At 44.5% G+C, this 24,490-nt stretch overlaps 1 protein-coding gene across 15 annotated transcripts in view; it reads right to left on the reverse strand.

Annotated features, from left to right (window-relative positions):
* FAM107B (family with sequence similarity 107 member B) overlaps positions 1–24,490 on the reverse strand; it is a 259,956-nt gene that overhangs the window by 10,307 nt on the left and 225,159 nt on the right. For 8 of the 15 annotated variants that reach the window (XM_016962686.4, XM_016962688.4, XM_054660768.2 and 5 more), the window contains one exon: positions 1,471–1,654. In XM_016962686.4, the coding sequence (XP_016818175.3) occupies positions 1,471–1,654 (184 nt within the window). Of the gene's footprint in view, positions 1–1,470; positions 1,655–3,719; positions 5,346–9,651; positions 9,726–11,954; positions 11,973–12,504; positions 12,843–13,708; positions 19,523–19,572; positions 24,450–24,490 lie in introns of those variants that run through there. The other 7 variants (XM_063780477.1, XM_016962687.4, XM_063780478.1 and 4 more) reach the window with 6 other exon arrangements.

The following is a 24,490-nucleotide window of genomic DNA, read 5'->3' on the forward strand; positions in this document are numbered from 1 at the left end:
AGAACACTTATTCTGCAAATGTTGGTTTTACACTCTGAGCTTTATTCTGACTTGGAGCCCTTTCATAGATTTTCCTAGAAGAAAAAATTTGAGCTAAAATGTTTCTTAGAGAACAGCTAAGTCTCCTACCTTACACTTTATAGATAAGGGAACTGAGGCCAAAGAGGTGAAGATAATCTGAAAATCTTTGAGTGACAACTGCTATTCTGTTTCGGAGCCTACTAAACTGACGAGCTTTCCACCAAAATGAAGACATGATTTCCCAGGCAGGATAGGATGGCTTCTAAATTCTGTGGTCTATTTTAGGAACTTGATAGTCTCATTTTGCTTTGGCCATAATAATACCAAATTCATATATTCTTTCTTCTATTGTGTGACAAAGGCAGATGGAAGCTAAAAACTTATTTGCATTCAATTTAATATACATTAATCCAACAGCTTCCTACTAATATGCTGGGGATAAAACAGGAGTAAGCCACATTCTCACACTCTAGAGGGAGAAATGTATTTACAAATAATTCCTGGGATAGATAGGAGTCATTTGTTCTAGCTGGAGTGTACTCAGGAAAGAGAATTGCCATAAAAATGCCCCTTGATCCTCTTTAAAACATTTGTTTAACTAGGCCTCCCTGCAAAAAATTACCCTAATGCTAAACTTGATCTGCGTATCTTTCAGTTCAGTGGGAGACCTTTCACCAGGGCTTAGCAAAGAGTGGGCAAATGAGTCATCTATAGTCCTACAAGATCTGAAAATAATCCTAAATGAAGCTTCCTAGTTCTTAAATTGAAAAAAGTAGCCTTTCATCCTCAGTTCTCCTAGTCTCCTGTCCTGCCCAAATTACTTAAAAAGCAGAGTATAGCAACCCAACATCCATAATGATTTATGGCACAGATGGAGTTTGCCAAGTAGATAGAAGGTAAATGCTTTCCTGTCCTCCAAAATAATTAATAATAAAGACTATGATAATAATCTTTTAAAATGCTACCCCCAAACAAACAAAAACATGAGTGTCCTATCTATTAAGTCTAATATGGTTCTAGAGACTTCTCCCCACTACTGACAAATGCCGGAGTAGGCGGCAATTACATGATTCCTACACCTTCCTCAGTGTAAGGAGAAAATTCAGAGATTTTAAATTTAAGAACATATTTCTCTTCTACTTAGGACATTCTCTTCTATCCTTAATCCAGCCTCTTCCATCCGAATTTGGAAATACACATCCATTTCAGAAAGGAACCCATGACTGCAGGAGTCTGGAAGCACTGCTGGCCACCACAGTGATGGCCACTTGCAGGGGATCTGCCTCACGGAGGGGTAACCCGGTTCTAGGATGTGAGAAGGAATAAGAAAGCCTTAACAAAGTGCAAGAAATCAAAGACTCTTTGAAGCCTCTGTAAATACAATTAAAATTAGATATCATGATCTTAAAAGTCCTCTTAAAAAAAAATATGCTCAAGAAACCATTTTACCTTTTTTGATTCATAAGAAGTTCTCTGTGAAGATCTTGATGGTTCCGGGAGGTTTTGACAGGATTGATCAGTTTCTGAGGCCTAATGAGTTCAGGATTGTCATCTTCTATGTAGTCTGGCTCGGCCATGATGCTTCTTGTAATGAGATATGAGTCCTTATGGTCAATATCCTCAGGTGGGCTGTCTGAAAGAGAAAGATGAGAAACATTCATTTGCAGTTTTTGCTAAGGCTTTTCCCACACATGCAGAGGCCCACAGAGCTGTGCTCAGTATGCTAACACATGTCATCCTCCTGAGTTCACTCTGGGGCATCACTGATAAATCTTCTAAAGCGCTTGGAATGTAACTGGGCTGGGGCAGGGAAGAGAATGGTGGCCTGGTCTCGTCTTGCCCATGACTAAGGCCAGGGAGCCCTGTGGCCTGACTTCTATCACTGCCACTGCCACAACTTGGGTTCCGGTCACAAAGGATGCTTCCTGCCACCCTGTCTCCATATCAACCTCAGAACAAGCACTTGAGTATGTCAGAAAAAAAGAAAGTTCAAATGAAAATTGGAACACTGGCCCACAATGGCTGCAGTTGGACACATGTGTCAGGAAAGAGGGGCCTATAAACTAAAGCTGGCCTCTTGCCTATCTTACTGGAGTTTGTTAAATATTTCACTGATGGTTATTGGTCATAAATCTGTTTACCAGATACAGAACAAAGACGGGATGGAATCAGTCACCCTCCACCAGACTCTAAGATGCCTAACCTTTCTCCTACCCACTCAGCTGCATATTTACCTTATTTATCTTATGCACAGCCTCTCTGACCGCCAATCACAATCACAGGACTGAAACTGCTGCTTCACTGCCTGCTTCGCCCACCGCTGTGCCACATGTATTCCCCTGTTACAAAATACAAGGCCGGGCAAGGTGGCTCATGCCTGTAATCCCAGCACTTTGGGAGGCTGTTGTGGGAGGATCACCGAGGCCAGGAGCTCAAGACCAGCCTGGGCAACACAGCAAGACCCCATATGTTTAAAAAACATTGGAAATGCCCTGGGCATAGTGGTACATGCCTATAGTCTCAGCTACTCAGGAGGCTGAGGTGGGAGAATCACTTGAGCCCAAGAGTTGAGAGGCTGCAGTGGGCTATGATTGCACCACTGCACTCCAGCCTGGGTGACAGAGCAAGAGCAAGACCTCATATCTCTAAAAGAAAAGAAAAAAAGAAAAAAGAGGCTGGGCACAGTGGCTCATATCTGTAACCCCAGCACTTTGGGAGGCTAAGGTGGCTAGATCACTTGAGGCCAGGGGTTCGAGACCAGCCTGGCCAATATGGTGAAACCCTGTCTCTACTAAAAATACAAAAATTAGCCAGGCGTGGTGGCGTAGTCCCAGCTACTTAGGAGGCTGAGGCAGGAGATCGCTTGAACCCAGGAGGCAAGAGGTTGCAGTGAGCCGAGATCGCACCATTGCACTCAGCCTGGGAAACAGAGAGAGACTCTGTCTCAAACAAAACAAAATAGAAAAAGAAAGGGAATGAAATGTATATATATTGCGCCTCACATAACTTACTTTGGAACCCATTCTCAGTCTACACTGAGTCTGTGTTCTCAGGCTTAAGTAAGTCCTCAAACTTGGCTCCAAATAAATCTAACTGCGATTTCTCTAAGTTTTAGTGCTTGTTGTTTCACTTGTTGTCAACAGGCACCGGACCCAGGTCCTTTACTGCTAATCCTTCAGCCTCAGCAAATCAATCTATGCTACAAACATATCCATGCTGACCCTGTGCCAGTGGAAAAGGCTTCTAGTTCTGAGCACGGTGCTCGCTGGCCTGTGACACTGCTCACTGTCTCCTTCCTTAAGCACCTTGTGGGCTTCATCCTGCTTGTATCCTTCCAGGCCTTTCCTCAAACGTCACCTTCTCAGAGAGGCCTGATCTCCTAGCCGCCCTGCTGAAAAGTATGACCCTGCCCCCAGCACCTCCCCGTGTTATGTTCTGTCCACCAAACCAAAGCAACATCTTTACAAAGTTAATGTGAAAATAAAGAGAATGAAAATCCAAAGGCTAAGTCAACTGAAAAATAACGTAGCTGCAACATTTGTTTAAATATCTTAAATATCACTCCATGATTAGGCTCAAAATTATCAAACAGTAAGGCATATACAATAAATTACACCAAACATTCCTCAGACACTAGTTGCATTGATCTTTTAACAACAAGAATGCCTGCAACCTGAACTGAATTGAGAATTACAAACCTCGCAGAGGGTGACTCAGGGAACCCATCACAGCCAGCCTGATATCAACACACTGTCCCATGGAAAAACGTGCTCCTCGGCAAAATCCTAAATGCACTACATACACCTCTGCTCAGCCACAAGTGTCTGAAAAATCAACTGCAGTTTCCTTCTAGTTAATCATAGACCAAGAAGGCTACACACTTCCATAAAAGGCTCTGTATTTCTGCCCTTCACCATAGATAATCTCCATGATGCCAAACCCAAACAGACAACTGCCTCTGACCTTGACCTCGTTATTACAGTTGGGGAGGAGCTGGAGGGAATGTGACAGAAGAGCGGGCCGCGATCAGCAGCGAGAAGAGCGCATGCAAAGGCCACAGGGTAGGAGGGTGCCTGGGGGGGGATGAGGAATGGCAAAGCGCGAGGGTGGCTGCAGGGGAAGGAGGGATGGTGAGGATATAGAGCGTGGGAACTTGAACACCAGTGCTGGCATTCTGGTCTTCACCCTGAGGGCCATGGGGAGTCATTTCCAGGTTCTGAGCAGAGTAATGATGGTATCTGACTCATGAGTTAAAAGATTACTCCAGCTCCCAGGTTTAGAGCGGGCTGCAGGCAGGCAGGGCGGCAGATGCAAAGGTCATCCAGGTGAGAGATGCTTTAGACTGACGCAGCAGCAGCATAGGTAGGCGGAGAGCCTGATTCAAGATGTATTTTAAAGGTAAAGTCTCTTGGGACTTCCTGAAGGACTGGACACGCATGAAAAGCACAGAGGAATCAAGGATGACTTGGAGGTTTCCGGCCTGAGCAACCAGAAGGCTCAAGTTGCCATGACGGGAGGCTGAAAGAGCAAGTGGATCTAGGACGTGTCGAGTCTGAGATGTCTGATCGACATGAAAGAGGTGACATTGAGAGGGCAAGTGCAGCCAGCGCTCAAGCCCGGGTGACTTGCTCTCCTTTACCTGACTGACTCGCTCTCGTTTACCTGACTGACTGGCCCTCTGCAGCCTCAGGCTTTGCCTGCCCTCCGCTTTCCGTCCCCTCATCCTCTGTCCCGCACTCCCACTTCCCCCTCAACTAGAGACAGCATAAGATGCCCACTCAGCCTTTCCTGGACGTCAGTGTTGAGGTGCAAACATGACTTGGGCCTTGTTGCCAGGAGGGAGGTTGAGCTTCCAGTGCACAGAATGAAATGACTTTAGTTCTGAATCTAGGAAACAGGCCCTAGCTTGGGATGTTTTTCTGACTTCTCTTTAGATTTAGTTGCTTGGAAATCTTTCTTCTCACATAGGACCAGTGGGGTGAGGGGCACCCAAGCCTGTCTCCTATTAGAGAGACACGGGCACTGCGAGCCGGTGCAGGAAGGGGGGGCTGCGGTTGACTTTTCAGACACTTGTGGCTGCACAGAAGTGCGTGTAGTGCATTTAGGATTTCAGCCCAGGAGGATGTTTTTCCGTGGGACAGTGTGGTGAAGTATATGTATATGCTGTCAACACAGGGGCAAACATCTTCCTTCTTTTTCACTGGTTTGTCCTTCTTCACAACTGGAGCTGGAAAAGGGGGTGCACAGGAGCCTCTCAGTCTGAGTTAAGCATGGAGACCTTAAGCCTGTCCTCAGAACAGGTGGCATGGTCCCTGCAGCTCCTCATGCAAAGGCCACACTGGGGTCTGGGAAATGGTCATTTAGTAACAAGGGGTTGAACGGGCCGGAGCAACCCCCTCCTTGAGTCTTTGTACTCAGGGCAGTGGCGCTGGCGGGAGAACCATGTGGGATCTGGGTTCCAGCTGCTTCTCAGTGACACCCCGCCCTGGAGCTGTGAATAACACATGGCAATAACCATCACTATGACCTTCTTCACAGCTCTCTTCCCTCTGCCAGCCATCCTGCTCACTGCTACCAACGCTGGAAAATACAACTCTGGTATAAGGCAACTCTTGCGTCTCACAAATCCTATCTTCCGATCAAGCTGAAACAAATGTTCTTGCTCCCCACATCCTCACACCCTGCCTTCCCTCCACCAGCACGCTTACAGCAGCACTGCACCCTCCGAAGGCATGCTGAGGCTTTTCCCACCGCAGCCCTGGATCTCCACAAAGCCAAACTCACGCATCCAGCAGATCCAAATAAATGCCGCATCTGCCCTGACACCTTCCCAAATTCTATGGGATGTTCTTTGTTCTTTTTTCCTAGTAATTCGTCAACCACTGCCTTGTATTACAGCAATGTGGATATAAATCTTATCCTCTCTTCACTGCAAAGAACATGTCTGGTTTATGTTCCTATTCTTTTGACCCCTTGGACCTGTTCAGAAAGCATTACTTAAATGAAGTAACAAAGGCATGGGCTAACGACAGAGGGTGTCCCTGAGCCATTTGGATTCCACCGCCATAAGGTGTAGTGCAGAAAGTGGGGTTGAGCGGCCAGGTACATTTCCTCACTAAGCAACAAGGAATCCAGGACCCTGAGAGTAAAGATGGGGTAGAAATGTCTAGAGGTACAAGTACTTTGCAAGCAAATATTATTACTGACATGAAACATCGTTTCTAGAAATAAACACAAAGATAATCTTGTCACAGTCACTTCACTGGTCAAGTAACTTACTCAAAGTAACTTTTTTTAATGTATTAAGTCAATTAAGGAAAACCAGGACCAGCTCAGTGAAGGAGAAATAAACCTGGTTGGAGATCCTGGACAAATCCTAACTTCCCTGACCCCCAGCTCTCCTATGTGTAAAATGAATGCTGTAAAAACTGAGTAAAATGTATATGCAAAGACTCTCTCTAATCCCTGGCACAAACATGAGAACTCAATAGAAGCTATTATAAGCCCAACTATGCAACCAGCAACATTACATACTTTATTTAGAGGCCTGGAAAACTCTGTATAGGAAACTCTACTTCTCTGGGCTTTGATTTCTTCAAAACTGTAACTTCAGTTGAATGACCCACAGACTTTCTCACTGACAACGTTCAATGGTTCTTGGACCTATTCATGCAACTAACATAAGAAGCTTCTGGAAAGTCTAAAAAGGTCTATCACACTGCCAAGGTGCTGCATGAAGTTCTGAATGGCTCCAGTCGTTCAGAGTGGGGCAGGAAACAGACAGGCCTGAGGACAAGGGCCTCTCGTGCTGTTCTGAATGGAGGGGACTCACTGAAAGATTTTCAAGCTGTTGAGTAATAACAGAATTGTATTTCAGACAGACACACTATGCACTGAAAAATGCTGCCTGATGAGAATTCTACCTTTAATTTCCACTAAGCAACACACAGAAGTCATTATTTGACTCTACTATCCCAGAGCACTGGGAAATCCCATGCTTACAGATGGATTTTGAGTCCTTGCTTTTCATGTTTTTCCCTTTCCAAAGTTCACTCCGGGCCCAGCTCTCTGGCTATCCCAGGTACTTCTGTTGACTGCTTTCCAGAGGTGAATTACCATTCCCTCGGAAAACTTTCACAACTGGGCTGATAAAACAAACCCAGACCGTAGCTGGCTTGCCCCAGCAGACTGCTCTGGTTCCATGTCTGCATATTTCTACATCAAAGAGATGAATTCAAAACCTAATCCTCTAAGATTTAAAAATCAGAATTTACAGATTATGCTAGTTTTCATGTTTACCTAAATATATAAGACCTAATTCTATCTAGAAGCACTAATACTTGAATCCTTTCTAAAACAATCTCTTGGCACGTGGCAACGTGTACAGTTTACAGGTGCGCTACCACCAACCAAAGTGAAACAACCTTTTGAAATGCTTAAACTTCTGGAAAGTTAAAAGTAATTCCAAGATACTTTTGGAGAATCTGTTTCCAAAACTGTCTCTAAGATTCTGCCAACCCTCTGGCAATACCCTGAGAAACCCAAGTTACGTAAGGTGGAGGCGGCAAACTCCAGGCCGGGTCAGCCTGAAAAGGGAAAGACACCTCTTAGATCCAAAGCCTCTCTCTCAGCACCCACAGTTCCCAGACAGGCAGGAGCCTGAGTTCCGGTAAGAATTTTTCCCAAAGTGCAGTTGGTTTCATCACAAACTCCTGACTTGCCTGGCCCTAAGGCAAACCTAAAAATTTCCATCTTAGACCAGGCAACAGACAAGTGCCCAGGGGATTTCTGTGGCCACCAACCTGGTGCACCAAGGCTTAGAAACGATGTCCCACCAGAGTCATCAGCGTAAGTGCAGAGACGTTATTGTTTCATACTCTGCCAAGCTCCACTATGGCTACAGGACAGTCCCCTGTGGCTTCCCAGGATGGTCATTTAAAACAATGACGAACTCAATAAATTTGCTGCCAATATGTTGTTGTACAAATGCCAAACAGTGATGCTCTTGGGAAAGTATCAAACTCATTTTCTCATCAGTTTTTTCATCCCCCGAAAATGTATTTTTATAAATAAGGCACATATTTTATATTTAGAAAATGGCAGAGGAGGAGGGAGTGACAACTAAGTAGGGCAAGAAACATCCGACAGACATCTGCCTACACTATAGCAACCAGAAGCTGGCCCAAGTGAGGTGGGAACGACCAATAGGTGGCGACACCTCCTCAACTAATGAGGTGTCCAGACCTGGAATGGCAGGTCCGCTTTCCTTAGGACAGCCAGAGTGGAGCAGCCATGCCCACTCCGCCTTCCTGCATTGTAGTCAAAGCACACCCCAAAAGCAGCTGGCCATTCTGAGAGATGCGGTGAAAGGAATCCATCTTGGAGCTGGTGTCCATGTCACCTGGGGGTATATGTAAGCTTCCCCTGTCACTTGGTCCTCATACGGCCCATGAGGCAGGGGTCATGACTTCCCAGTCTCCAAATGAGGCTGACAGCTTCAAGAGCATGGGTTTGGGTGGGGCAACCCGCATCTGCATTCCAGCTTCCTCACTTGCTCTAAGTGTGATCTTGGGTAAGGGCCTTCGCCAGTTCAACAAGGCAACAATGAAAAAGGACTGACAGATCTCACAGGGTTGCTATGAAGAGTAAATAAGAAATGCAACTGCTGGGCTGCGGTGGCTCATACCTGTAATCCCAGCACTTTGGGAGGCCGAGGCGGGCGGATCATGAGGTCCAGAGATCGAGACCATCCTGGCCAACACGGTGAAACCCTGTCTCTACTAAAAATACAAAAAGTTGGGTGTGGTGGCATGCACCTGTAATACCAGCTACTCGGGAGGCTGAGGCAGGAGAATAGCCTGAACCCAGGAGGCGGAGACTGCAGTGGGCTGAGATTGCGCCACTGCACTCCAGCCTGGCGACAGAGTGAGACTCTGTCTCAAAAAAAAAAAAAAAAAAAAAAAATGAAATACACCAAACGCAATGCCTACAACACAGTAAGCCTTCAATAGACGTCACCTGCTATTAGCGCTGTCACTGGCAACGAATAAGAATAAATTAATAACAATAATGCTGTCACTGCTGCCCAAGGTTACCCAGCTGCTAAAGAGCAGGACCAAGATTTGACCTTGAGTCTGTGTAATTCCAAAAGGAAGCTCTTAGGCACTCCATGGGCTGGGATGATGGATGGAGGAACCAGATTTGACTTTAACAGAATGATTTCCTGTCTCTCAACAGGACTTTAGAAGCTTTCTAATATCACAGCTTTACGATCCCAAACAGAAAACATCTTGCAAAGGATGACATTAAAGTGAGATGGGAGGCAGGAAAGACATATTGCATTAAAATATATCAATATAAATGATTTTTATAAGAATGTTAATGGCAGGCCATTCATAATAGTCCCAAACTGGAGGCAACTCAAATGTCTACTAACAGTAGGATGGGTAAGTAAACAGCGGTGTGCTGATATAGTGGAATACTATGCAGCAATGAGAATGAACTGGCAATTCTGCAAGCAAAGCACAGCTGAATCTCACAAATACAATGTTAAGCAAACAAAGCAAGATGCAGAAGAGTATATACTGCATGCGTCCATGTACATAATGTTCAAAATCAGGCAAAACCAACCTTTGATGTTAGGTGTCAGGATAATGGTTATTTCGGGAGTGAATAGACGGCAGTACCAATGGGGCTTCCAGGGTCTGGAAAAGATTGTTTCTGGATAATACAGATTCTGGTGACACAGGTGTGTTTCCTCTAAACATTCACGCTCAATCAGTACACTTTTTTGGTGCATGCCCTCCTCTGCATGTGTAAGAGTACACGTTCAACAGCTATTAAAATTACTATCCACAAGTCACTTGGTTGCTGCTGCATAATGACAATTCTGTCATTTCATCCATAGTCCATGGGAAGTTATACAGCATAATGGAAAAAAGCATCAGGCTTGAAGACCACCCATCTTGAATTAGAATCCCTGGTTAGGTCACTCATCAATTATTGATTTTATAAAATTATTTAACCTGAGTCTTGATTCCTCAACTGGAAATCAGAGCTAGTACACTTGCATATGCAGAGTTGGTCTCAGCATTCTTGAAAACTCATGGAAAACATCTACCATCCACAGTACTTGCCCACGTGGCAGATGCTCAACAAAGTAGGCAAACAGTCCCAACAAACTAATTCATTACTCTAACTCTCCATTACTTAATGTTCCATCAACATGAAAGTGAATGACCGTATACCGCAAGTACACTAGTTTAGACAAAGAATAATGATGAACCCAATCTTGGCCTCTACTCATTTTTCCAGTGTGGACAGGGAAGGGAGAAAGTGCTGTGGAAGAAAGAAAATGACTGGAGCAGGATCTCAGAGAGGCTTGTGCCAAAGTTGGGTACCCAAGACCCAGCTGGTATCTGTCAGAAGAAAGTGAGGCTGATGGTCAACCAATGACAGTTTGGGTTGCTTTCCATGGAAACTAGCAAATTACTCCTGCAACTAAATTTCTTCAGCCTTGTACCTCCCCAAAGTCTGCATCTTGGCTAAAAAGAGGCATTTTCTATATTGTCCAAATATATCATGATCAAAGCCAAAGTTAAAAAAAAACAAAGCAGTTCTTGCATAATCTAGTTTTGCCAGAAGTTGGATATTCAAACAAACTTAGAAAAGACTGAAGACAAAATACAGAAAGAAAATGAAAACAAAAACAAAAATACTCTAGGGTGTGAGAACAAGAAGTCTCTAGATAGAAGAAAACTAATTTAAAATAAATAAAGATTCATTCAATTCCTGGCTCAGGGAAGGAGGTAAAAATGGCTTAAGGGGTGAATAAAATCCTTCAAGGGCCCACAGACAACTATAACAGCCCCTTGTCTTGGCAAGAGGCTGATCCTTGGTGACTTTTTTCACCCAGTTGAAAGTCCTAGGACTGCAGATAAGACACAAACCCTGCACCCTCACTTCCTCTACTCCTGTGCAGATTCTAGAATTCCCTGGTAGACTGCAGAACTACCCTCATCCTGTGAGTAGTACCTGGTGGGAGAGAGGAATGTCCCCTAGGTTCAGCCAACAGCAGCACATCTATGGAGAAACGAGAAGGGCGACCAGACGTCTGCCATGTTCACCATGTGGACATGACACACAGTCAGAGCCTGCTCCACTCTGCAGCTCTGGGTGTCCCAGCCCTAGTCAGTCCCATCTGAAGCCCCAAAGCACAGAATGTTTATCAACCAAAGAGGTGCATTTGGGCTTATTCCCAGGGCAATGGCTGGGCCTGAGAACTATTCCAGAGAAATTTCACCCTGAGAAGGACCTTGGCTAATGTTCCCCAGACCAACTGCTACCTAGGAGCTGGCAGTGTCACTTGGCCTGTCAGGTGTTTTTTCTGGTAAGAAGTGCCTGTGCTTCTGGCCCTCAATGTCTGTCCCCAAGGGCTGTGATCCGTGGTCACTAACAGACAACAAATGTCATCCTTCAAATATTCACAGCAACAGCATGTTTCTATCCGCATGACAGTCCACACCCGGCAGGGTTTTCTCAGGCCATCCAGGGCTCCCTCCTTTGGTGACACTCTCCTGGGCCTCTCCTGGGTCTGGGGCTGGTGTCTATTTCCTTGCTGATGCGAAGGCAGCCCCTGGACCACCCTCCCTCTGTCCTCCCCCTGTTCTCCCCCAGCTTTCTGCCCACACTTCCTCTTCCCTCCCTTTAACGCCACCAGCAGTCCAGGCAGAGGGCCACAGCCCTGTCCTCTTCTCTCGGTCATGCCTCTGGAGACCCCACACACCTTTACCCCTTCTGCTACAAGAGCTGTTTCTAAAGTGTGTGTGGAGATAGTTCCTGACTTCCCAAGCTCTGGCTCTGAAATTCCAACTTCGTACTGGAATGTTCACCTCAGAATCAACAGGCGTCAAGTTGAGCTCCCCTTTACTCACGATTTATTGAAGGCCTCTGAGGTGCCAGACACTGCCCAGGTGCTGGAAAGGACACTGAAAGGACAGAGCCAACCCCACCCCACAGGGCCTACACTGTAGCAGAAGTCATCCCAGGCAAATTTGAGTTTGAGCTATTGTTTCTCAAAAGCAACAGAGACGACAGCACACACACCATTCTTCCACTGAGAAACAATCCCTCGCAGTCTTCCCTTAACTTCGTTATTTCTCCCAAAGGTTCTATCTCACAGGTTTCAACCCTAAGTACAGAATCGATCATCAGTTCCCTTCCACAAACGCATCTGAAAATCGCCCCCTATCACCAGTCGCTCATCCCTCATCCCGGGAATTGTGCACTTGGCTTCTCCATGGCCTCCATCCCCCCCGGTTGCCTTTCCCTCTAATCCGGCTGCATCCTCAGTCAAATCCAATGAGCTAACTCATTTAATCAGATCAGGGCTACCAAGCCGAGCATCACTGGTCACCTCAGGAGAGGATGCTAAACTGCTTGGCCTTCTGTGGCCCCCTTCTCGATAGTGGAGTCCTCAATTACCTTTACAAATGTGTGGTTCTTAACTCTCTGGCATCAACTCCAGGCAGCCAGTACACACCAAGGCCGTGCACGTTCCCATCTCCACCTCTGCTCCCGATTTCCTCCTGGGCAGAAATCCGTCCTCCCCAGCCAGTAAAACTCCAGGCACCTTGCAAAGACCAGCTCACAGCCTGCCTCCCCGAGTCTTCCCGGGGCCTCTTCTCCGGAGACATGTCCTCCTGTTTGAACTGCTGTGGAAGACTCCACTGGACGCCCCTCGCCTCAGGCACTTCCCCGCCTGTGGGCTAATTTCCCACGTTTCCACACTGTCTCCCCTTGAAGGACACAGAAGTGAATCTCTGCAGAAGGGAAAAGACCTCTCAGTGACTTCCATCCTCTCCCCTATGCTCTGGCACGATGGCTTGTACATAAGCCATACAAAGTAGCAGTGGCCTCACAGTGACTAGCAGACACAGAAGAGCTAGGAGAAAGCTGAAGCCGCCAACTCCTTGTGCCTCTGGCTGACCTCCAGAGGCCAGCAAACCTCTCGTCTTACCTCCTATTGCCTTCCCCAGCCCTGGGCTGTATGTCACACTGTGTGCACCGTATTAAAACGTACTGAATGGGCCGGACACAGTGGCTCACGCCTGTAATCCCACCACTTTTGAGAAGCTGAGGCGAGCAGATCACTTGAGGTCAGGAGTTTGAGACCAGCTTGGCCAAGTAGAAACCCCATCTCTACTTAAAAAAAATAATAATAATAATACAAAAATGAGCCAGGCATCATGGTGCATGTGTGTAGTCCCAGCTACTTAGGAGGCTGAGGCACGAGAATCGCCTGAACGCAGGAGGCAGAGGCTGCAGTGAGCCAAGGTCGCGCCACTTCACTCCAGCCTGGGCAATGCAGTGAGACTCCATCTCAAAAAAAAAAAAAAATATTGAATGAACAGGATAATACGGGCGGTTTAGAGTACCCAAATGAAGGAATTAACCCCACCAAGTCTTCCCTGGCTCCTCCTCAGTGTTTCCCCCTTTACACTCCTGCAGGACTCCATTAATACCTCTTGTAGGATACTGAAGTCTGCTTCTATTAAAATTAAATTTGAAGTTGTCTTCTTTCTCATGTTAACCCCACAAAGGGAGGGCCTGACTCGCACTCAATTCTTAACCTCAGAAACATCTCAGTCACATAGTGGTCAGCTGAAACTGACCAGATAATGCTCACCTTACGCTTAGAAGGGCAGACATCAGATTTCCAAAAGGAGCCAAAAACAGAGTAGGGGAGGTCAACCCACGCTTTGAACAATTCTGTCTTCATTTGATCTTGAAAGAGCTCAGAAATAGTAAGACATAATCTTCTTAACACATACCAGTACAGAGAACGAAATACCCATTTCTCTAACCAACAGACGTGCTTTTAAGATGGCTCAAAAAAATCCTCACTAAAACTCCGTAACATTAATTGCTGTGTATCAACAGTGAGTCTTTTGCCAAAGAAAGATAACTTAGACTTTTGTCTGGTGAGAAATAGATATATTAGTACACTGGCTTGCATAAATATTCCCATGAAATAATTAGTTCATTAATATGCAGCACATTAATCTGCAAAAACTTCTAAGCAATGGAAATCCTGCCCAATTAATGGATTTCTTTAATAACTGATTGCCTTAAACTCATTGGCCTTAAAATTGATAAATTACACTTATCAAATAACATTTGATAGATGACTATTAAGTGATTTGGAGTTTCTCTCTCCTATGTAAAGTAGTTTGATGAAATCTGAAATTCAAGGACTCTTGATTTTACCAGCAAAGCATGTTCTGTGGTCTAACAGTGTCACCCAGTGGTAAAAGGCACAGTTTGGTGTTCAGGGGAGCTGTTGCTTTTTAAAAGAAATAACCCATCATACGTGTTTCTTTACTAAAAGGAAAAGAAAAAAAAAACACTTTTTTGAATTGCAAGAAGAAAACTAGTATGTAAATTCTAAAAAACATGACTGGCACAGAAGAGAGCAGCTCTTCATCCAAGGCCACTCTGAAGCCTTTGGAGACCACTCAGGAAGGAGCATGCAGTCCTGAGCTCGGCCTCCTGAGCTCGGGAGAGAGGCACGGTGGTGTAGGACCCGTGACTCAGGAGCAGTGCAGGAGGAGTTGAAATCAGCCCGTTCTCCAGGCCAAACGAGAGACCACAGGCCACCCTCGCTCTCAGCTGCACTGTGTCCTTCCTGTTTTGCCTGTCTACCATGCAGCCACAATTCTCTAAAGTTCAGCTCTTCCAGAAAAAAGAAACAAAAAGCAGCCAATTCTGTTCCAAGGTTCAGTATCTGATCCTAAAAACTTTAAAAAAAAAAAAAAAACCCAAAAACTCTCATATGGTGAAGCTTAACTGAAATAGTAAATTATTTAGCTTCCTTATCTGCAAAAAGAGAAGGTTGTGCCAGATGACCCTTGAGATCCCTTATTAGTGAAATGTTCTGACAATAAAGAAGAGTTTGGCTCACCTGCTGGTCTCCACCACACAGGCTTATAACCAAGAGCCCTACAGCTCTTGTCCCACCCTGAGGGCCTGACTGACCTGTGGAGGGCCCCACCTTTCGCCTCCATTCACTCACCCCTGTTCCCAAGAACCGCTGACTTCTTTACATGAAGCCTACTTTGAGTAAGTTTTTAGGTACAGATGCTGAATTACCCAAGCTGTATCCACCCTCACTCCAGGCACCCCGAGGAGAGACTCAACTGCTTGGCCCAGGGTTAGAGAGGCCCACACGGGAAGGCAGAGTGGAGCAGATGTTATTTAACCAAAAGTCTGTATCCTGGGGCTCCCAGCTACCACAGTCAAGAAACACATTTTTAAAAAATCAAGACCCTTGAACTAGCAGCAGTAGTCACCCATACCGTATACGATAAATAAAAGTAAGCCTATGTTTATTCTTCTTTGCATAAAATCACCTATACCAACACTTATACATTACAGCATCATTCAGTTAATTCAAGTCTGAATCCCAGAAACTCTCCTGAAATCAAGCCACAGTTCAGCCCTATTCTTCCTAGTTTTTCCTGACATACTTTTGCTTACTCTATAAATCCACGGATATTCTTCTTGCCTACTCCCACCAAAGCCCAAACACACGTGAAAAAAGTTAATCATGAAGTCTTTCTTATTCCCTTACATTTAGAAAATCAACATCTACTCTCATAGACTACTTGTAAGAAGACAAATTTCTGCTACTCTCTGAAGAATTTGTTGGCAATGTGTAGCAAAAGGCCTTACCGTGAAACACCCTTGAACGTAGTAATTCCACTTTTAGGAATTTACCCTAAAGAGATCAACAGAGATGTAGACAAGTGTACACAGAATGATATTTATTCCGGCATGGTCTATGATAGCGGAAAAAATGGAAGCCATTTAAATATCTAATAATGGAATACAGTGCAGCTTAAAATCATCCATTATTAGAATAAATAATGAAAGGGAAAATATTCACAAGGCACTAAATAGGAGAAAAACATTAGGCTCCAAACAGTATGCCGTTTACTTTGGAAAACAAATGCCTACGTGTGTGTCTGTGTGTACAAATGCACAGCATGGTGATCCTCAAAGTGTCATTCCAGGGTCCGAGGCATCGGCACCATCATGGAATTAGTTAAATGCAAATATCGGAGATGCAGTGAATCAGTCTCTGGGGGGTGGGCCCGGCAACCTGTGTTTTATCATGTTTGCTAAGTGTCACATAACCTTTGCAGTAGACATTAAATTTATTCCATCACACAGATAGGGAAATTAAGGCCCAGCGAGACTAGGTGACTTGCCTAAATCTACAAGGCTAATTAAATGGCAGCTAGCAGCATCATGCAGCTAGCTCCAGAGTCCATGCTCTGAGCCACTTTGCTACAGCACCTCTCTATTTTAACTCTCCTATTTGGACGTGTGCTCTTTCTGCTAAATTAATGGCAGGATGCATCCCCCTGTTGTCTGATCACCTTCATAGTGGTTTAGCGCTTCTGTTACAAAGCTATTGATCTGGGGGCTGGGGGTGTCCTGGGCTCTATCACTAACATCCCCATTAATATACCTCTTGATGAATACCTGGTTGACATCTTTGAAGGCTAAAAAAAGATATTTAGATCTAAGTGAACATTAAATACCAGCACACATAAGCAAAAACTTGAATGCCATCAGCAATGACATGCAGCATGATACTGACTAAACACACAAGGCACCTGTTGCCTGCTAGAGGGGAGCGGCCATGTGGCAATCCCATGCACAGCTTCCAAACCACCTGGCCACCATCTTTGAAATTATACAAGTTTTGATTGACTTCTTTTCCTTTTTTGGTTTTTGCATGATTTCAAAATTTGCATGTAACAGAATCCTTATTTATATTATGTTATAGTCACAAAATTAAAATTGGTAAAATAAAGTTATCACACTTAATTCCTAAATTGCAAGTTCCTGAATAAAGAGACCTCCCTTGGAATTTTTCTCCTATGTTATTTTCTGAGGAGAAAACACCTCGGTCATTCATCTCAGGAAACTACAAAGAGGATGGACTGAGAAGATGGTTGATTTCGGCCTAATCATTCCTGAGAGGAAGGAAAATACACAGACCACGAAAAGCTTCCTGCTGGGCTAGCTTTCAAAGCCCTCAAACATTCCTGTCTTCAAGAGCTGAATAATAATTCCATAATATTTATGACCTGGCCCAACTGGCCAAACAAACTAATACTTTCAAATGAAGAGACTATCTTCGAACAGACTTAATGACAGAAACTTTAGAAGGAACACAGAGACCAGGTGTTCAACTTCCTCATTATGACAGATGAGGAAACTGAGGCCCAGAGAGATGAAATGACTAAGTTAAGAGAGTGGCAAAGACATTCTGGACCACACAGTGGCAAAGCTCGGACTAGGACCAAGATTGGAGTCTGGTCCACTCTTCACTACCCAACACTGCCTCTCACTTCTGACTGCTTTGCAAATTTTCTAAATTGATTGTCCACATTTTCTACTGATCTGTGGGTGTTTTGGCACTGTGAGTAACACCACCATTAACATTACCTCTGGATCAGTAACTGGATGGCATCTTTGAAGACTAATATGTTTCAACTGTAAGTACACTTTAATAACAGCTCGACAGTTTTATCTGCTTCTATAGCTGATCAAGTTTTAAGATAGTACAGTCGTCATGATGATTTTTAAAGCTTCTCAAGCTAGACGAAAACTACCCATCTGCCTTTTTTAAAATTTGCAGTATTACCATTGAGCAGCTACAATGTTTAAAAACCAGTGACTGCTCAGACACGGTTATTTAGACATCCTCTAAGTCCCTACTTCCCACTGCATCTTGCTCCATTAAAACCTATTCCTCACGCATCAGCATTCAGAATGAAATTAAGTAAGTTGGTGAACAAATTAAATTCAACCCTACCAACCTTCAAAGTAAAGACCAGTCTAATTGACAACCTGACCCCCATATTCCCATCAGAACATAATGAATGCTCAAAAACGGACACAGATGGGCCCACATCACTACCACAAAAATAACCAGATGCCCCCTTTTCTCACCAACATGTATGATTGCAAATTCTTTACTGCATGGCCACTCTAACTCTACTTTAATCTCCTATCTCCTAGATAAAAGTTGCTGGGATACCCAATCACTGAATTGTTTCTGCCTCCTGGCCACATCCAACCCAGATCTGGTCCCATTTCCCTAATTCCACCTTCAAATCACCCAGTCCAACAACAACCCCAAGTCTGCCTTCCCAAAATAGTCCCAGGGTTCTTCTGGGTACACTGGCCCCGGCAGAAGCAAGCTAAACGAAGCCAACTTCTGTATAACTACACGTTGTGTTCCTGGTGGGTTTTGGCTGATGAGATTCGACACTGTTGTCTGAAGTCACTAGTAACGTATGGCAGAGTAGAAAGAACCTTAAATAAAAGGTCCACAAACCTAAATCCTGACTTCACTTCTCTGGGTTTGTTTCCTTACTGGTAAAATGACAGCCAGTCATTCTATCATTTTGTAAGTTTTTCATCTCAAATCTCCGTATATTGGCCAAATTGTGGGCCAAACAGGTTTGTTTCTACAGAAGAATATGTTCTAACTTCCAACCACTCACTCACTACAGGTTGAGCATCCCTTATCCGAAACACCAGAAGTGTTTCAGATTTCAAAGCTTTTCCAATTTTAGCATATTTGGAATATTTCTGAGTATCTACACTCTGAAATGCTCCGGTGAGCATTTCCTTTAAGCAGCATGTCAGTGCTCAAAAAATTTTGAATTTTAGAGCATTTCAGATTTCAGATTTGGGATGTTCAGCCTGTATTTCACTTTTGAAATACTGAATTAGTTAAGGGTTTGTCTGGAAAACTTCATTTTTCACTCTTAAAAAGAAAAAAGAGACCTTAATGCCAGAAACAACGGTAACAATGATGTGTTTTTTCTGTAGGCTTAAAATGTTCCATAATTAAAAGAATTTAAGTTGGCTCTTATTTGATTTCTCCTTCCGCAATGAAAACTGAGCGTGAGGACTGGGACACATCTCTGTCTGGGTCTTTGGAGGATTGTCTGTCTCTAACCAAACCCTAGAGAACAGCTATTTCCATGGCCCCGGCCCTTTTAATTAAAGTCTGTTTTCCCACTTCCCTCTCTTCAGGCCACCTGGTGGGCTTTCTGTGAACAACCAATACGCAGGCTTCTCAGGGAGGACACCAAAAACAAGAAAGGAGTAAAGCAACCGCTGTCAGCAAGACCGGGACCCACAGCGCTCGCTGGTTGAGTTAACCTGGTTGGCTGAACCAGTTACTATGTCTCCTACGGGGGAGCACAGGGTGGGCCTGAAGATCGAGAGGGGAGCAAGACGTGGTCCAGGAGCTCCCTGCCTGGAGGAGAAGAGAGCAGACGCGACAGACGCACCCGAGGGTCAACAACTGGGAACACGGACACCCTGGGGGTCCAGGGGGAGGCACAGGGAGGCCTCAGGGACCAGATGCTCTTCCGACTGCACCTCCTGCCAGCTCCAGGGGAGGCACTTGTGCCCTTGTACACAGGTCTGTGAGGGTGCGTGGGGCGTAGGTAACAGCACCTGGCTGCAAGTAGCTGGAAGCGCAGGGCTCCTCTGCAGTTCACACGAGAATGCTGGAGTTGGCCCAGGGCTGCTTCATCGCTTGGAGGTGGCAGGAGGAACCTGGGCTCTTCTCCTAGCCCTGCCTCAGCTGCCCCAGGTACACATGGGAAGAAGGGAAGGCAGAGACAGCCCCTGAGGAGGGCTCTCTCCAGCTGCGAAGGAAGGCACTCCCAGAAGCCCCCGGGGGCCTTCCTCCATCGCCTCATTGGCCAGAACAGTGTCACATGACCACTCTAGCCGCAAAACGTGCCAGAAAAATGCAAATTGGCATCCAGCAGGGAAGAGGGGATGGCAACGGCTGTCAGGTGGACAATCAACCCTCCTCTACAAGTACACATGCACACGCACACACACGCACACACACGCACACACACACGCACACACACCGACTGAATGCTGAGTCCCGCCAAAATTCCTATGTTGAAGCCCTAACCCCCAAAGTGACAGTATTTGGAGGTGGGACCTTTGAAAGGTAATTAGGTTTAGATGAGGTCATGAGGCTGCAGCCCACATGATGGGATCAGTGTCCTTATAAGAAGAGGAAAAGAGACCAGAGCTCCTTCTTTCTCAATCTCTCTCCCTGTACTCTCCAGCCTCAATGCCATGTGAAGACACAATGAGAAGACGGCTATCTGCAAGCCAGGAACCCAATCTGCTGGCACCTTGATCTAGGACTTCTAGCCTCCACAAGTGTGAGGAAATCAACATCTATTGTTTAAGCCACCCAGTCTGTGGCATCTGTTATGGCAGCCTAAAGAGACTAAGACACATACAAGAGTCAACTGCCTTCAAAGGCAGGCCATCCTCCTGACAAGGGGCTTGCAAGGCCCCTCAGTTAACTACTCTGGATCCCAGCTCCAAGCTGAAAGGGAAACAAGAGCAATGGGAATTTCTGAGAAGTGCTGAGTACTCGCAGCATCTATAATAAAAGCTGCAATAAGCAATAAAGATGAGAGAAGTTTAGGCCTTTTAGCCTCAGCTTTTCCATTTATGTGAAGCCTCCCTTTTAAACTAAGGGGGCTTTGGCAAAAGTTTAAATGTAAACACATTTGTAGTGAGTGTGGGTACTGGAATAAGGGAGTAAACTACACTGCCTCTGAACTTTCCCTGATTCAACTCTGCACATTAATTCAACTCCCTCTGGAGGCTTGTGGTTCCAGGACGCCAAGCCTTGCCATTTTCCCACAGGCTGCCCTGTAGAGTCACGAGTAAACAAAAGCAGGGCAACCCCAGCTCCATGAGACCGTTCATTCACCACCGACAGTGATCTCAGTCACCCCAACACAGCACACCCAAACCCAGAAACTCGAAGTGATCTCCCCACAGGACTCCGCTGAAGCCTTTCACTATCTGTATGGACAGTAACAGACACAGGAAAACTTAAAAGCTGAATGGGAAAATGACCGCATCCTGCAAGTGAGCATCCTACTTGGCAAACAAGGAACACAGAATGATGAAAGCCTAAAAACAAAGAGCTCACTGGTAAATACCCAGACATCGGGTGCCACATGTCTATAGAGCATAACAACCGTTTTTCTTACGGGAATGGAAAGGAGGCTGTTTTAGAAAATATTCAACATTTCAAAAATTCATGTAATTCTGGAGTTAAAAGAGGCCTTTGAGAAATACCACTTCATTTTAGTGATGAGGAACAGAGACATCAGTCATAATCCAGATCCTATAGAAGTGAAGTGATCCGATTCATCTTGACTCCAACAGGATGCTTTTAAGGATCATTTAGGACTACTGCAGTAATCTCATGTCTACTTTGTAAGCGTCCATCCTCAAGTCAGTTCTCTGTCTGTCTCTCTCAAAACAAAGCCTTAATAGTCACTCCTTCTCCCACTACACAAGTCTGTGAGAACAACCACCACCTACCACTGAGTCTGCAGCTCTAGTCCTGGGCTGTCAGGTATGAGGACTTTTGCCCCAAGAACCAATACATATCCTCCATCAAGTTACTCACTCTGGCAATTCATTGCATTGCAATCAAGTCTGTTACTACCTAATAACTCTATGGTCAAGTGATGTTTGCCCAAAGTCTCAACACACCGTCGAGGGATTTAAATCCTACAGCAGCAGTAATGACTCAGGGAAAGAACAGAAAAAGGTGGCGTGGCACCCCTTAAGTAAATGCTCCACCTGATACGAAGTCCACATGAAATGGAGAACTCGGCTTCTTTCCCTGAGTTACCCAAGTTGTCATGCTTTCATTTCTTTTGTTGTAACAGGATTCATTACCCAAGAACCCAGCATCCTATCAGCTTTGACTTCACTCACAGCTCTTATCACAAAGGTCAGAACTTTTTTAACAGTACCTTTTTCAAGTTCACATAAATAGGAGCTACTGGTTACATTAACTAAATGAAAAGGACAAGGACAAAGGACACGTTAACATACTCATAATGAAAACTTGTCTTTTACTGACAGCTGGTTATAGAGGAAATCATTCATCACTTCTAGAGGAACAATTGTAAAATAATTATGTAACAAGAAAATACAGATCATCATAGCTAACTACTTCCTTTATGCCTTAAAAAAATTAATCTGAACAGCTTAATTACAGTAGGATAGTTTTACCTCCTTAAATGGATTAAGTACTTAAAAATGTAGCACAAAGGCCATGAAAAATGAGACAATTCTTTTAAAAGTTTTCCGAGGCAACTCAGAGTTGAAAGAACAAAATCTAAAAGTCATTCTCTACATTTTGGTTTATAATGTTTTTTCTGTTTTGTTTTGTTTTGTTTTTTGAGATGAAGTTCGGCTCATTGCAATCTCTGCCTCCCAGTTTTAAGCGATTCTCCTGCCTCAGCCTCCTGAGTAGCTGGGACTACAGGCGCCCACCATGCCCGCCTAATTTTTGTATTTTCAGTAGAGACGGGGTTTCACCATGTTGGCCAGGCTGGTCTTAAACTCCTGACCTCAGGTGATCTGCCCGCCTTGGCGTCCCAAAGTGCTGGGATTACAGGTGTGCGCCACCTCACCCGGCCGATAATCTTACAAATGTCAAACTGAGTAAGATTCCAATTATTTGTGAGTATACTTTATTCAAGATTTTAAAATTCAGTTTATAGTAGAAAGTACATAAACACAGTGGTACATGGGACATGTTAATTAGGAAGGACACTATTTTCCTTTTTTTTTTTTAAGGACACTATTTTCCTAATTTCATCTATGAATCTTTAGAACTGAAGACATAAACCTTATTTTCCACTTACAAAATGTATTAGCTCTGGAAAAAAAATCTCTGTATTACCATTACTATAAATCGTTATACCTGATAACAACATATTATCACCAATGTTAAGGAATCTCTTTTTCTCCTTCTATAGTTTAATCCACTGAAATGCCAGTCTCAATAGTCCCTATTTGTACCTTTCTGGCTTTATCAAATTCTCCCCAATTCTCCCCCAAAAAGGCTTCAGAACCTTCTTGGTGGCCTGTGACACTAGCTTTTCATATTTCAACCCTACAGCGGTTGGACTGTGCTTCCTGTCTACTTTTGCCACACATTTAGCCTCTCGGAGACCTGCCTTCTGTGACATATGGTGTAGTTCTATTGTAAAGGATTGCGAACTATTTTATTTAGTGTAGAGAAAAGAAAAATGACAGCCTTAGAGAAACAAAACATTTTTAATTTGAAAAGGACGGTCTGTGTGATCACATCTACTCTGTGTAATTGCCTGTGATAACCGGCGTGGCCATGTGTGACCCTCCCACCTAGAAATGATGCTTGGGATGATGCTTGGGAAGATCTTGGTGGGAACCACAGAAGGAAGGAGGATGTTGCAAAACATTGCCACTGTGATGACCAAAGTCCTAAACCCTAAAACGGGTCACGGTGAATCCACTCAATGGTGACGGAAATACAGCTAAGAAAGACTCAGTTATAAGCACTTTCCTTCTCTGCGCAATTAGACTTGCTCTAAAGAACTCGGATAAACTTTCTAAAATATCTCAGATCGGAGGCTTTCAAACGCACTTTATCTATATACAGTGATCCAGTACCCACACACACCCAACAATGAAAAAAAAAATGAAGTCAACGTTTCCAGGAGAAATACATAGCCTTTACAACACGCTGTATACTCTAAGTTCATTATTTCGGCCAGGCATGGTAGCTCACGCCTGTAATCCCAGCACTTTGGGAGGCCAAGGTGGGTGGATCACTTGAGGCCAGGAGTTCGAGACCAGCATGGGCAACATAGCCAAACTCCATTTCTACTAAAAATACAAAAATTAGCCAGGGACACACTCGTAATCCCAGCTACTTGGGAGGCTGAGGCCCGAGAAAAGCTTGAACCAGGAGACGGAGGGGTTGCAGTGAGCCAAAATCTCGCCACTGTACTGGGTGACAGAGTAAGACTCTATTTAAAAAAAAAAAAAAGTCATTATTTCACTTTGTTGTAATGCTTGTTGTGACCCACTAAACTAATTTTATGACCCACTAACAGACTGCCTAGCAGCTTGGAAAATCCTGCCCTAATTCACTTACTTAAACTTGCCACAGTAATTTGGCAGCTCTCTTGACACTAGCGAAAGCACACAAAAACGTCCAACAGAAATGTACATTGGATGAGCTTGCTCTATACCACCTGTCACGATCCCTTCCAAACGGGAAACATTTAAACAGTTTTATTTGGGTTAATATTACTGATAGTAAGACATCATCTTCTCTTCCACCTAATCTTTAAACTACCTTCTCCAATTGTTAAAAAATAATCTCAAATCTTTTTACCTGTGTGTGAATGAGGGAGAGAATACAAATTAAAGATGACTTCAATAATTATATCTGTTCACAGGTAAGTTTTTCCCCTACATCATGATGAAAGCTGAGGAATAAAGATGACCGAGACAGTAAATTTCCCCACACTTA

The sequence above is a fragment of the Pan troglodytes genome, chromosome 8, assembly GCF_028858775.2.
Source record: "Pan troglodytes isolate AG18354 chromosome 8, NHGRI_mPanTro3-v2.0_pri, whole genome shotgun sequence".
Classification (NCBI taxonomy): domain Eukaryota; kingdom Metazoa; phylum Chordata; class Mammalia; order Primates; family Hominidae; genus Pan; species Pan troglodytes.